The sequence below is a fragment of the Mus caroli genome, unplaced genomic scaffold (assembly GCF_978045245.1).
Source record: "Mus caroli unplaced genomic scaffold, Mus_caroli_1 scaffold_5, whole genome shotgun sequence".
In the NCBI taxonomy this organism is placed as follows: Eukaryota; Metazoa; Chordata; class Mammalia; order Rodentia; family Muridae; genus Mus; species Mus caroli.
Window position 1 is genome coordinate 99,091,724 of NW_028227260.1, and position 13,485 is coordinate 99,105,208.

At 37.2% G+C, this 13,485-nt stretch overlaps 1 protein-coding gene across 2 annotated transcripts in view; it reads right to left on the reverse strand.

Moving 5' to 3' along the window:
• The window catches only part of Aff2 (ALF transcription elongation factor 2), a 494,279-nt gene that overhangs the window by 147,718 nt on the left and 333,076 nt on the right, over nucleotides 1-13,485 (reverse strand). For both annotated transcript variants that reach the window (XM_021152989.3, XM_021152988.3), the window contains exons 5-6: nucleotides 2,528-2,564; nucleotides 2,194-2,227 (exon numbers count right to left, since the gene is read on the reverse strand). In XM_021152989.3, the coding sequence (XP_021008648.1) occupies nucleotides 2,194-2,227; nucleotides 2,528-2,564 (71 nt within the window). The remainder of the gene's footprint in view (nucleotides 1-2,193; nucleotides 2,228-2,527; nucleotides 2,565-13,485) is intronic.

The following is a 13,485-nucleotide window of genomic DNA, read 5'->3' on the forward strand; positions in this document are numbered from 1 at the left end:
AATAGATGTTTCTCATAGCTTGCTTGTCTTAAGAGTTACTTTTGACCAACTTCTAAACTTTGGCAATTAGTCTATACTCAGAATGTTCCTAATCACCTTCAGGATTACCCTGCCAAATGGAAAATCCTAGAAGTTTTCTTAATAGTATACCAAGGTAAAATATGAGAAAAAATGATAATAATAACAATAAGTGAAATGATAAGAATTTGAAAGCTAAAATAAAAATAATTTAATTATGGCTCTGCCATCCTTTGTACTAAACCAATATCTTCCCATAAGAAGGAAAGTTTCTAGATACAGTCTGATGGATAATACTTGGAGGAGGCTCAATCATAAAATGGACTTAGTACCCACAAGTCTTACTGATATTTACTACTGAGAATTTTAGTCTTACCATCTTCACTGTATGCTCTGCAGTAAATGCTATTTTCTGAAATGCAGCCTCCAACTCTAAGTCACATTTGATACATTTCTTTGTGTTAGGTATAGACTATCAGAATATTTAAATCTCTGGCCTATTCGGTAAACAGCATATTTCACAATGGAATTATAGCATACAAGCTTTAGGAGTAAGATCATATTGCTATTAAAGTACAATTTTATATTCTTCCTTGTTTGCAAACTTGTATTGACTTCCTGAAAATGTGTTTATGTATCTTATTATTTTTTGTAGGAAGATGGTAATTTAGGAGTGGCAATAAGGAAATAAGATCTGTGGCTCATTCATAAAAACAAAAGGGGCAGTTAATGTGATTAATGTAAAAATATGAAATGCACAATATCAGAGACAATTTGATTCCAGCATGCCCATTAATGTGACCATTACATCAAAAACATGGTTTTATTCCATTTTTGTTTTGTTTTGTTTTGAATTGTGAAACCAAGGACTTTTGGTTGTTAAATTTTAGCTTTTAATCACAAGGTACAGGTCAGTTGCAAAAATCAAACACAAACAACAATAACAACAACAACAATGAAGGACTGGTGTTTAGGTCAGTGATTTGAGGATTAATTACCACACTGCAACAAGAAGATAGAGTGGAAGTACCACTGGCTATGTCAATGTCTCAGTCGACTTGGAGACAGTCCCAGTTGTTTTATGCAATTATTCATGATCTTCCAATAGGTGAGCAATTCACTTCAAGTGTGTCATTAGACCACTTCTGTGTCATAAATTATTTCATTTTCAAAAATTTCAAGTACATACTATTACACAGAAAAGTCAACTTCCATTTTCTGTTATTAGGAAAGAAGGAAGTTATGACAGAAACGCTCCATTGATATACACTTGGGCAAATGGATATTTAAAAAATTCTACAATAGTTAATCTGAGGAAATTGGTTTTCTATAAACTCCTCTTCTGGTTGACATTAATAAAAAATGAAGACAATGCAGAATGAATTGCAAGGCTCTGACTTCTAAACATCACCCTTGGACTCTGCCATATTTTTCTCAGCCTTCTCGACTTTTCTTATTTGGCTATAACACAGAGATGACAGATCATCTACAAACAGTGGAGTCTTGCAAGTCACATTGCTTTTCTTGTCCATTCTTTGTCCTTGCTAGTAGCTGGACAGGTAGTTGTACTGAAGTTATGTGAAGCTCAATACCCCATTACAATGTGAAAAACCAATGTTTGGACTGTTTTCACTAAAGTAACAGTTGTTTTCAGGTATTGACCTGAAATGCCTACATCTTAGATATCCTATTACACATTCATTTTTACTCTTACTTGCTGACCACAGATACTTTGGTATAAATGATTGTGTCTACTGAAGATGTATATTTGCCATCCTTCCCCAGGAGGTAACAAGTACTAGGAGGCAGAAGAGATAATTCTGTCACAAAGGTGAACCTTCATGAATGGGATTTGTGTCTTTCTAAGTGCTGTTTCAGAGATGCTCTTGCCACTTCTATAATATGAGGCTATCTCAACAGATACCTCTGACGTTACCTCTGACTTCCTAGAATCTAGAACTGTTAGGCACCCATTTCTTCTACTGATAAACTGCTCAGCTTATGGTATATATGTTATAGTAACTGGCACGTACAAAGGGAATGAGAATTTGATTACTGCCTCACTAACTTGAAATAGGAGTAAAGTTTCACAGTTACAAAGAAAAAAACCAAGGGAACAGCACCTCAGCACTGTAGTTTGGGAGGACAAATACTCACGACTTGAGTGGTACTGACTTTGTGGAAGCTCTGCTGCTTGGGTCACTCCACTCTAAATAGAATGGACACAAACAATTACTATTCATGCTCTTACTCTCAAACAAGTATCACAAGGAAATTATTTTCTAAGCATGCAGCCCTCCTGGATGATTTCATAGCCTTCTGTCATAATAATGGATGAAAAATAGGAACAAGAACAATCAATCCCAATGTAACCTTTCGTTACCATCATTCCCTTATGTCTTAATAGCATTAAGCAGAAAAGAGGGGAAGAGTAAGGGAAGTGAGAATATGGATGGTTGGAATATGGATGGTTGGCATAAAGAAGGAATTGGAAAACAAACCCACTTACTTTGTAAGGTAAATCCTGGAGTCAGATGCTGAGATTCCTGTAAGGAAGACCATACAATATAGACATCATTAAATGATATGGGGTGAGGGGAGTTATCTGTTATTTATTAGGATATACTACTATTATTTACAAATAAAAAAACTATTTAAAATTATATTAGCTAAACTTCTCTGTGTGTCAGTATTTGTACCTACTAGCCAAGGCTGCTGCAACAATTTTAGAAAGAATGCCACCTTATTATAATTTAAAGTAAGGTTCATGTCTATTTGGAACTGTACATTTCATGAGAACAAATGAGCTATATATGTAAAAGTCAAGTGTATAACATCACTTAGCTAGGCAAATGATGCCTCTTAGAAAGTCAAGGAGACTTGGTTCAACCAAATACATAATCATGTTTCTTTGAAAAGTGCAAACATGATTATAATTAATAAATATATCTAGTTTCTTCCTTGGTAAAAAGTCTTTTTTTTTTTTAATGTGAAAGTTTTAACTTAGTTCAACAGAGGTGTTCACCAAACTTTATTACAAGCCTGTTGAGGTAGAAGAAGTAATTTGAAATATGTTAGTAGACTATATTATTGAAAGGATTTAAATTTTATTTGAAAGTACCTTTCACAAAATTCATTCACTGTTTTGAGAAATCTAGACTTGCACTTATGAGACTCGCTGGGAACACGGCATACCTGTGCAGATCTTGGCAAATTTGGCATGAAAAAAGCATTAAAGTAATGCTCAGAAATAGTTTGAATGAGAATGCCCCCTGTGGTCTTTGACACTTTAAAATGTCGTTCCCAGTTGGTGGTGCTGCCTTGGTAGGTTTAGGAGGTGTGACCTTGCTTTAGGAAGTATGTCTCTGGAGGTCGGCTTTGAAGTTTCAAGGTTATGTGTTATTACAAGTTCACTCTTTAAGGTTGAAGATAAGAGCTTTCTCTCATCATTCATACCTGCTTGCTGCCACACCTCCTTGTAATGATGTTGAAGAGATTTTATCCCTCTGGATCCATAAAGTCCAAATTGACCCTTGCTTCTGTTAGTTTCCTTTATGATATTTTATCAGAGCAATAGAAAAGTAACAAATATATAAGGTTGTACACAGTACTGTATGTAGAATATGCAAGGACTGTGTATAGAATATGCAAGGAGCAAAACCAAAGGCAGTTAGCTCAAGTAAGTTTCCTGGTTTCATCACTATCACTACAAAGAAAGTAAATATAAAATTGCCTTTATCAGAGTCTCTGCTTTGAGTAATGTGTTCATTGGGGTTTATCTTACCCTACACAGAAGAAAAAAAAGAGCACAACATAATTTATCTTTAAAATATAAGCGAACAACCATATGGCTCTGCTGTGCTTTATGTGAAAGTCAAGTTTTCAGTCTATTGGACCTGTTTCACAAGAAGTTTGACTTCTGTGATGATTACGCTATAAAACTACAATCAACCAAGCTAAAGACTGTTACACTAATTCTGCTTACATTTTACTGCTTAAAGGCTTCAAAAATTGAAAGAAACCTGCTTTTTGAATACTTTCGTTTGGTACTATAAACTTTGCCAAAAAAGAACAAAACCAAACAAACCATGGACTGGATAGGTTATTGGCCAGAGGAAGGGAACCATTATAGTTTAAATAAACTAATATACCACCAAACTGATTCTAAATATCTATGTTTATACCCACAGAAAAGTGTCACTTTCATCTTTCCTTAATTAGAAAAGCTTCTATTTGTCATGAATGGAGATAAATGCAGAGTCTCATGGCTGACCGAGATGCTGAGAATAAGTGACAGGTGAATACTCAGCTTTAAACAAGCTTTAAACATTTATGCCTCACTCTCTAAGGTACAAGAAACTGCAGAAGAGAATGAACTATTGTAAGAGACAGAAGAGAGAGAGAAAGGCTATGAAATGCTCTCTTCAAGACACTGCACAGCTATTGCATGCATGATCTCACAGAAGCCATGGTTGCTTGCACTGGGCCTGCACAAGATAGGGTTGTCAAAAGCCAATTGTGGGTTGTGAAGGGGTTTATGGAACCTGTCTTCCATGCTGAAGCATTGGCAGCTAATGGGTTTTAGGGGAGAGATAGACATTGTCTTCAAGAATCCAAGGAATAGCTCTTAAACCTGTGTCTACATAGAGGGGGCTTGGTTAAAATCATTCGGTCAGAAAAAAAGAAAGGCATGTTTGTGGGTAAAGGACCTGTAGGGAAGAAAGGGCTTTGACATATTTGGAAGGAAAATAAGGGAATTGAGGGCTGGTCAGAGTAACTAGAATGTAGTATATACACATATATCTGAGATTGTCAAAAAGAAATGTAATTACTAGAAAGGAAAAGTCATGGAAAACATAACTGAGCAGTATGTTACCATCCAGGATGACAGGTTTTTATTACATTTCCTACATATATACATTGTACCCTTCTCATATTTACCTCCTCACTACTACTGTCTTTTGTCCCTCTGTCACTAGAGAACTAACTGCTTTTTGACAAAAGTTCTCTAAAGTATTGAACCATCAGCTCTATCCCTTAGGAAATTACAGATGAAAAGGAAGAGAATTTGTCTGTACAGGTCATATCACAAGAAGACCAATACGTTGTAAAAATAAACAGCATAAGAGTCCATGGAAAATGGCATAATAAAGTCAGAACTTAAAAACCATACAAGTCTGTGTCCCTTTAATGGGAGGAAAAAAACATTCTTCTCTGTGTTCTGATCCCTCGAGGGTACAATTGCTGCCTAATACAATAATTGGTGCTGAGAATAGGACCAAAATTATGAGGAAAAACTGTAGTGTATTCAACATAACCTTGTAAAATGGCAGGAAAATATTAATTACACTTCAAAATAATCCCCATCATGTGGAGTCTCTGAAACTATCAAATAATTTCAATTACCCAGGACATCTCTCTTACATAAAAATGAGTTACTATTTGTATCAGCTTAATTTGAAACTAGTATTACTATTTGGTCTTTCTCGAAAGGATTTTATTACAAAGATGCAGAGCAAGTGTAGACTTGTATATCATCAGGAAATTAAACACAGGTTACAAAGTCAAACAAAACAAACATATGATAGGAGAGTAAAACACACAGTCTTTATATTTGTCTTGTAAACTGGTTTTTAAAATGGCCTTTATACTCACACAATCAATTGCTTCAGTGCACTGAATGTAGTGATGCATGAAGTAAATAAGTGGATGAAGTCATCCCACAATATTGAATAATCAATTTTATATATTCTTGACGTTGATTTTAATGCTAATCTGGATAAATCATTTTTAAACAAGATATACAAGTAAAGAAAACACTTAAATTTTGCCAATGTCATTGTATATAAATACACAACTGTAACTGTATATACCATCATCCTGGAAAAAATCCACTATGTCCATACAATAACTGTTATTATATGTAGTTTAAAAAAGTCATCAGACATGAATCTCAGTATTTCTTTCACAGAAATACTATATATGCCAGTACATAACAAGGCCAAGCTATATTCACAGACTTATGTAAAGCTCTTTTTAAATAACCACCTGTATATCAACAATATGATCTGAATTGCATAGGATCCAGCTTTAGAGTATCAGTTAATTTTTCTCACAGAGGGCTAGCCAGTAAATATCTTAGGGGTTTGCACACATGTTTTTTTTTTTTTTGGCTGTGTTCTGAAAATGCTTGATTCATAAACATATTACTCTCAATAATGTGTTATTTTTCTTTTGATTTCATTTAGCATTTCAAACTGCAAATATCCAAGGAATCCACTGCTATCTCTGTTCTAGAGGTCGTTTGCCTGTGCCAACCTTCTCCCAAGGATATTGTTTCTTTCTTAGTTCTACTTAGCATGTGTTTATTCTCTTCTTCATGAGGATTTACTGCAATTGGTCAGCAAACTTTAACTGAGATTTGTGTGTGTGTTTATTTTCTTTATTTTTTGAGTTTTTTATTAGATATTTTCTTTATATACATTTCAAATGCTATCCCAAAAGTTCCCTATACCCTGCCCCACCCTGCTCCCCTACCCACCCACTCCCACTTCTTGGCCCTGGCATTCCCCTGTACTTGGGCATATAAAGTTTGCAAGACCTAGGGGCCTCTCTTTCCAATGATGGCCAACTAGGCCATCTTCTGCTACATATGCAGCTAGAGACAAGAGCTCTGGCTGTACTGGTTCATACTGTTGTTCCACCTACAGGGTTGCAAACCCCCTCAGTTCCTTGGGTGCTTTCTCTAGCTTCTCCATTGGGGGCTCTGTGTTCCATCCAATAGATGACTGTGAGCATCCACTTCTGTATTTGCAGGCACTGGCATAGCCACACACGAGACAGCTATATCAGGGTCCTTTCAGCAAAATCTTGCTGGCATATGCAATAGTGTCCGCGGATGGTGGCTGATTATGGGATGGATCCCCGGGTGGGATAGTCTCTGGATGGTCCAACCTTTTGACTTAGCTCCAAACTTTGTCTCTATAACTCCTTCCATGGGTATTTTGTTCCCTATTCTAAGGAGGAATGAAGTATCCACATGTTGGTCTTCCTTTTTCTTTTTTTTTTTTTTTTAAATGTCATTCAGTATTCTTTTTTTTTTCTCTTCTTTTATTTATTTATTTATTTATTTATTTATTTAATATTTTTATTACATATTTTCCTCAATTATGTTTCCAATGCTATCCCAAAAGTCCCCCATAGCGCCCCCCACTTCCCTACCCACCCATTCCCATTCTTTTGGCCCTGGCATTCCCCTATATTGGGGCATATAAAGTTTGCAAGTCCAATGGGCCTCTCTTTCCATTGATGGCTGACTAGGCCATCTTTCGATACATATGCAGCTAGAGACAAGAGCTCCGGGGTTCTGGTTAGTACATCATGTTGTTCCAACAATAGGGTTGCAGATCCCTTTAGCTCCTTGGGTACTTTCTCTAGCTTCTCCATTGGGAGCCCTGTGATACATCCAATAGCTGACTGTGAACATTCACTCCTGTGTTTGCTAGGCCCCAGCATCGTCTCACAAGAGACAGCTATATTTGGGTCCTTTCAGCAAAATCTTGCTAGTGTATGCAATGGTGTCAGCGTTTAGAAGTTGATTATGGGATGGATCCCTGGATACGGCAGTCTCTAAATGGTCCATCCTTTCATCACCGCTACGAACTTTGTCTCTGTAACTCCTTCCCTGGGTGTTTTGTTCCCAATTCTAAGAAGGTGTACAGTGTCCACACTTTGGTCTTCATTCTTCTTGAGTTTCATGCGTTTAGCAAATTGTATCTTAAATCTTGGGTATCCTAAGTTTTGGGCTAATATCCACTTATCAGTGAATACATATTATGTGAGTTCTTTTGTGATTGTGTTACTTCACTCAAGATGATGCCCTCCAGGTCCATCCATTCGGCTAGGAATTTCATAAATTCATTCTTTTTAATAGCTGAGTAGTACTCCATTGTGTAAATGTACCATAATTTCTGTATCCATTCCTCTGTTGAGGGACATCTGGGTTCTTTCCAGCTTCTGGCTATTACAAATAGGGCTGCTATGAACATAGTGGAACATGTGTCCTTTTTACCGGTTGGGACATCTTCTGGATATATGCCCAGGAGAGGTATTGCTGGATCCTCCGGTAGTACTATGTCCAATTTTCTGAGGAACCGCCAGACTGATTTCCAGAGTGGTTGTACAAGCTTGCAATCCCACCAACAATGGAGGAGTGTTCCTCTTTCTCCACATCCTCGCCAGCAACTGCTGTCACCTGAATTTTTGATCTTAGCCATTCTGACTGGTGTGAGGTGGAATCTCAGGGTTGTTTTGATTTGCATTTCCCTGATGATTAAGGATGTTGAACATTTTTTCAGGTGTTTCTCTGCCATTCGGTATTCCTCAGGTGAGAATTCTTTGTTCAGTTCTGAGCCCCATTTTTTAATGGGGTTATTTGATTTTCTTGTGTTTTGCAAATTGTATCTTAGGTATTCTAAGTTTCTGGGCTTATATCCACTTATCAGTGAGTACATATCAAGTGACTTCTTTTCTGATTGGGTGACCTCACTAAGGATGATATCCTCCAGATCCATCCATTTGCCCAAGAATTTCATAAATTGATCGTTTTTAATAGCAGAGTAGTAAGTACTCCATTGTGTAAATGTACCACATTTTCTGTATCCATTCCTCTGTTGAGGGACATCTGGGTTCTTTTTAGCTTCTGGCTATTATAAATAAGGCTACTATGAACATGAGAATTTTTAACTGTCTTTGTAAGTTTATAGTTTCATAAGTTACTTAACTTGAAAAATCACACACACACACACACACACACACACACACACACACACACACATACACATATGGATGAGGAAAATGAAACTTAAAAGACATCCAAAAAGATTAAGCAGCATACAGTTGGAAGAATTAGATTAAAGGCATCCATGATTGTAGTCCTGTCCTTTGGATGAGCTCTGTCATAACTAAATACCAAAAAACCAAAAGAAAAAAAAAAACGCCAACCAAAAAATCCAAAAAACAAAACAAAACAAAATAAAAAACAGGTTCTCAGACAGTAGTATCACAACTTTCTATTAAAAGAACAACTAAACAGACAAAAAAGGGAATCACTGTCTTATGCATATTTAATGGAGACATCCACAGTTTAGAAGATGTATTTTTTAGTGAGTACATACCATGCATATCCTTTTGGGTCTGAGTTACCTCACTCAGAATATTTTCTAGTTCCATAAATTTGCCTGCAAACCTCATGATGTCCTCTTTTTTAATGGCTGAATAGTATTCCATTGTGTAAATAAACCACATTTTCTGTATCCATTCTTCTGTTGTGGGACATCTTTTGGGTATATCCCAAAAGTGATATAGCTGGGTCCTCAGGTAGAACTATTTCCAGTTTTCTGGGAACCTCCAGATTGATTTCCAGAGTGGTTGTACCATTTGTAATCCCACCAGCGATGGAGGAGTCTTCTTCTTTCTCTGCATCCTCCCAAACAAAAACCTGAGTCTTTGATCTTAGCCATTTTGATTGGTGTAAAGTAGAATCTCAGGGTTGTTTCAATTTGCATTTCTCTGATGACTAAGAACTTCAACATTTCTTTAAGTGCTTCTCTGCCATTCGAGATTTCCTTTTGAATTCTCTGTTTAGCGCTATACCCCATTTTTTTCATTGGGTTGTTTGGTTTTTTGAAGGTTAGCTTCTTGAGTTCTTTATATATTTTGGATATAAGCCCTCTATCAGATGTGGGGTTAGTGAAGAGATTTTCCCAATACGTAGTTTGCCAATTTCTCCTATTGACTGTGTCTTTTGCCCTACAGAAGCTTTACAGTTCCGTGAGGTAACATTTATCAATTCCTGATCTTAGAACATGCATGATATGCACTCACTAATAAGTGGGTATTAGCCAAAAAACTACAGAATACCTAGGACACAATCCACAGAACTCAAGAACATTCATTAACAAGCCAAGGGGCCAATGTGAGGATGCTTCAATCCAACTTAGGAAGGAGAAGGAAATAATCACAAGAGGCAAGGAGATGGAGAGACTTGGGTTGGAGAGTGGAGGGGGAGGGGAAAAGGGGACCATGAGCAGGTATGGAAGGGGGACAGGAGAGAAGCCCTGGGAGCCAGCATAATGAATGGAAACATGCAATCTTGGGACATGGGAGGTGGGGGACCCTCTAGAAAGTACCAGAGACTTGGGAGGTGAGAGACCTTCAGGACTCAGTGGGAGGGACCTTAGATAAAATGCCCAACAGTGAGGAGAAGGAACCTGTAGAGTCCACCTCTAGTAGAATGACAGGTCCTCAAATGGAGGGATGGGGTTGTCATCCCACAGTCAAAAACTTTGACCCAGAATTGTTCCTGTCTAAAAGAATTGCAGGGATAAAAATGAAGAAGAGACTAAGTGAAAGGGAGTCCAGTGACAGGCTCAGTGTGGGATCCTCTCAAAGGGAGGCCCCAAGGCCTGACACTATAACTGATGCTATGATGTGCTTGCATAATGTCTGAGAATAATGACATCTTTCAAGGCAGATGTGACAAAAACAAAACAAAACAAAACTAGTGGTGATAAATTGTTACTGCAAACTGCTGAAGAAGTTATTTCGAATCTTGTCAATAGATCTGTAGAAGAAAAATATTTGCCCATGTGGTATCCTGGTTTATAAGGATTAGTCTGTTAGTAAGCAAGGACTGAAGAGGTGATGTAGAAAAATTGAAACAAAATGAGATGAATGAAGAGTATAGCCTTTCTTAAATTCAAAACCATAGTTCAATGATAGATTATTTATCGCGTGTTCTTTAGGGGATGATCTCTGTTTCCTTAGCTCTAGGCACCATTTACTTGCACAGAGGTAGGGCCCCAAGAGTAAGATATTGAGATATTGAGATATTGAGATAGTGTTGTTTTAAAGACTCTCTCTCTCTCTCTCTCTCTCTCTCTCTCTCTCTCTCTCTCTCTCTCTCTCTCTCTCTCCATTTGTGGTACTATTATGAGGGCAACAGAAACTTCAGAAACTTCTAATTATTTTTAAGGCACCAGAAGACCAGTGTTATTTTTATAATCATAGATCCCACTAGAATATTGGTTCAACGAATACAATGAAGTTAAAGGAAAAGAAACACACACAAGGGGGAGTATCCTCATAGAAGCGGGGGAGGGAGGATGCGAGAGGGGGTTCCAGAGGGGAAACCTGGAAAGAGGGTAACATTTGAAATGTAAATACATAAAACATCCAATAAAATTTATATTGCTAAAAAGAAATTAAAAGAGCAGGAATATTAATTGTCATAACCAGAAAGCCTTTTCCCATACAACTGAAGTGAACCAAGTCTGGGCAATATTAAAAGCATTGCGGTTCAAAAAGTAAAAGGAACACACACACACACACACACACACACACAGAGAGAGAGAGAGAGAGAGAGAGAGAGAGAGAGAGAGAGAGAGAGAGAGAGAGAGAGAGAGCTCACCACTGCTGAAATAGGTCAGATAGCTCTTGTGGAAGCAGCTGGATCTTCCCTCTACTTGTGAAGCTAAACACCTGTCTCACAAAAATTTCTACCTAGTGATAATAATTTGCAGACAAAGGGAACTCAACTCTTCCTGTTTAAGTGTAAGAGGCTTTCAGCTTTGGAAGACAACAAGTTTATTTGTTCCCCTGTAGCATGTGTCTCTTTTCCAGGTTAAGACATTCTTAGCCTGCTCATTTATGTTTTGGAAACTTTGAACTTTTCTTCCAAAGTTTCAGCCTTGAATCTGTCACTATCTTAGATGCTCCCAAGGCAGGAATCCTGACTGCCTGGGGCTTTTTTACCTCTTAGTATTCTGTTACAGGTATGGTATAATAGTTCCAAGAAGGGTAGCCCCTCACCATCTGCAACCTGGATGCTCTGATAGTCTTTATGCAGCCTAACAGGTAGTGACAAGATGATGTGCATGCCCTTCATTTTCCTCTGCACAGTTGAGGCAGTTAAATAATATTCCTTCATCTACAGAGAAGTTTACTATGGAATTGCTGCCTTGTTTTTTCCATGCCAATCATACAGTGTATCTATAAGTTCACCACTTCAAACACACACACACACACACACACACACACACACACACACACACACACACAAATCCCTACAGTCTCACAACCCTCTGTTATCAGCAGGCACACTTTCTCAGCTCTTTCAAACACTCTTTTGAAAAAGAAGTGCTGTTCAAATCTTGGTCAAGTCTTAGGGCTCATAGCCAACATGCTTTACCCTAAGAGCAGGGATAATTAAACTGCATACCCACAAATCCAGCAACAGAGAGATAAGTTTTGTGAAATAGAAGGGAGTCAGCATGTGTAGGGTTCTCCAAACATTTTTATATGTAAACACTAAATATAAAAATCATTGTAACGGTGGAAATAAAGAATGGTGCTGGGGAAGGGTGTACAAGGATTAGTTTGTGAATATCTTTTTAATAAATAAGTTACATACGTCTTCTTTTCAGTCTTTACAGGTAACAACATTAGTCATTTCAAAGATAATATTAGTAATAACTCTCAGGTAGCACTAAAACATATTTTTCTCTTATAATTACCCAGTTCAAAAGGAGCCTTTGATGTATGAAGAGCTGTAATGCAAGGAGATACTTCACAGCTTCATTCACAGCAGCTCTGCTGAAGCAGAATTTGTAAGTATTATTCTGACAAGCGCTGACACAGATAGAATTCTCCCCAGTACTATTTAAAATGGGGGAGGTAAGTACATTAAACATGCACACAAGGTTTAGAAGGGATGCTTAACCTACTTAGAAGATAGGCTCTTTCCAAGTGTTTTCGACTTGGGCATTTGTATCCAGTTGATAACATTCATGACAAATGACAAATGCTGCTTATATATTCATCAAAACTTGCCCCAAAGTAACTCTATATGATAAGCATTTTCAGAAGAATTCTAATTACTTTGTGTTTTTTTTTTACAATACTCACTGATCTGTTTAAAATGCATGTGGTTTCCCTGATTACAGCTGCTCTCTAAAATATAATCATTTAAATTCTGCAACGAGATAGCAGGAATGGGGAGGTTTTGTCAAAGTGTAAGATGTTTTTGTTAGGAAAAAGAAGTTGTGGAGCTAATTTTGTAGAATACTAACATGTTATTAATAATATGGAGTAAACACAAACATTGTTAAGGTAGTACATGAGATGATATTGATTCCTTTAATGTTTGATGATCATTCCACAAGGCTATATTTCACACACACACACACACACACACGTGTGTGTGTGTGTGTTTGTGAAAATGAAAAGAAACAAATAAATAGAAGTTCCTATTTTGCCAAAAGTTGACAAAGGAGTGGTAAGTCCTACCCCAGAAAAGAAGTCGTAGCTCTTTACATCAACTAGTTTAATCAGAGACATAGTTTATACCTTTTTACCACTATTTTCCAGGGGTTACTTTGAGTTATCGAAATGTGTTTCAGGTAGTGC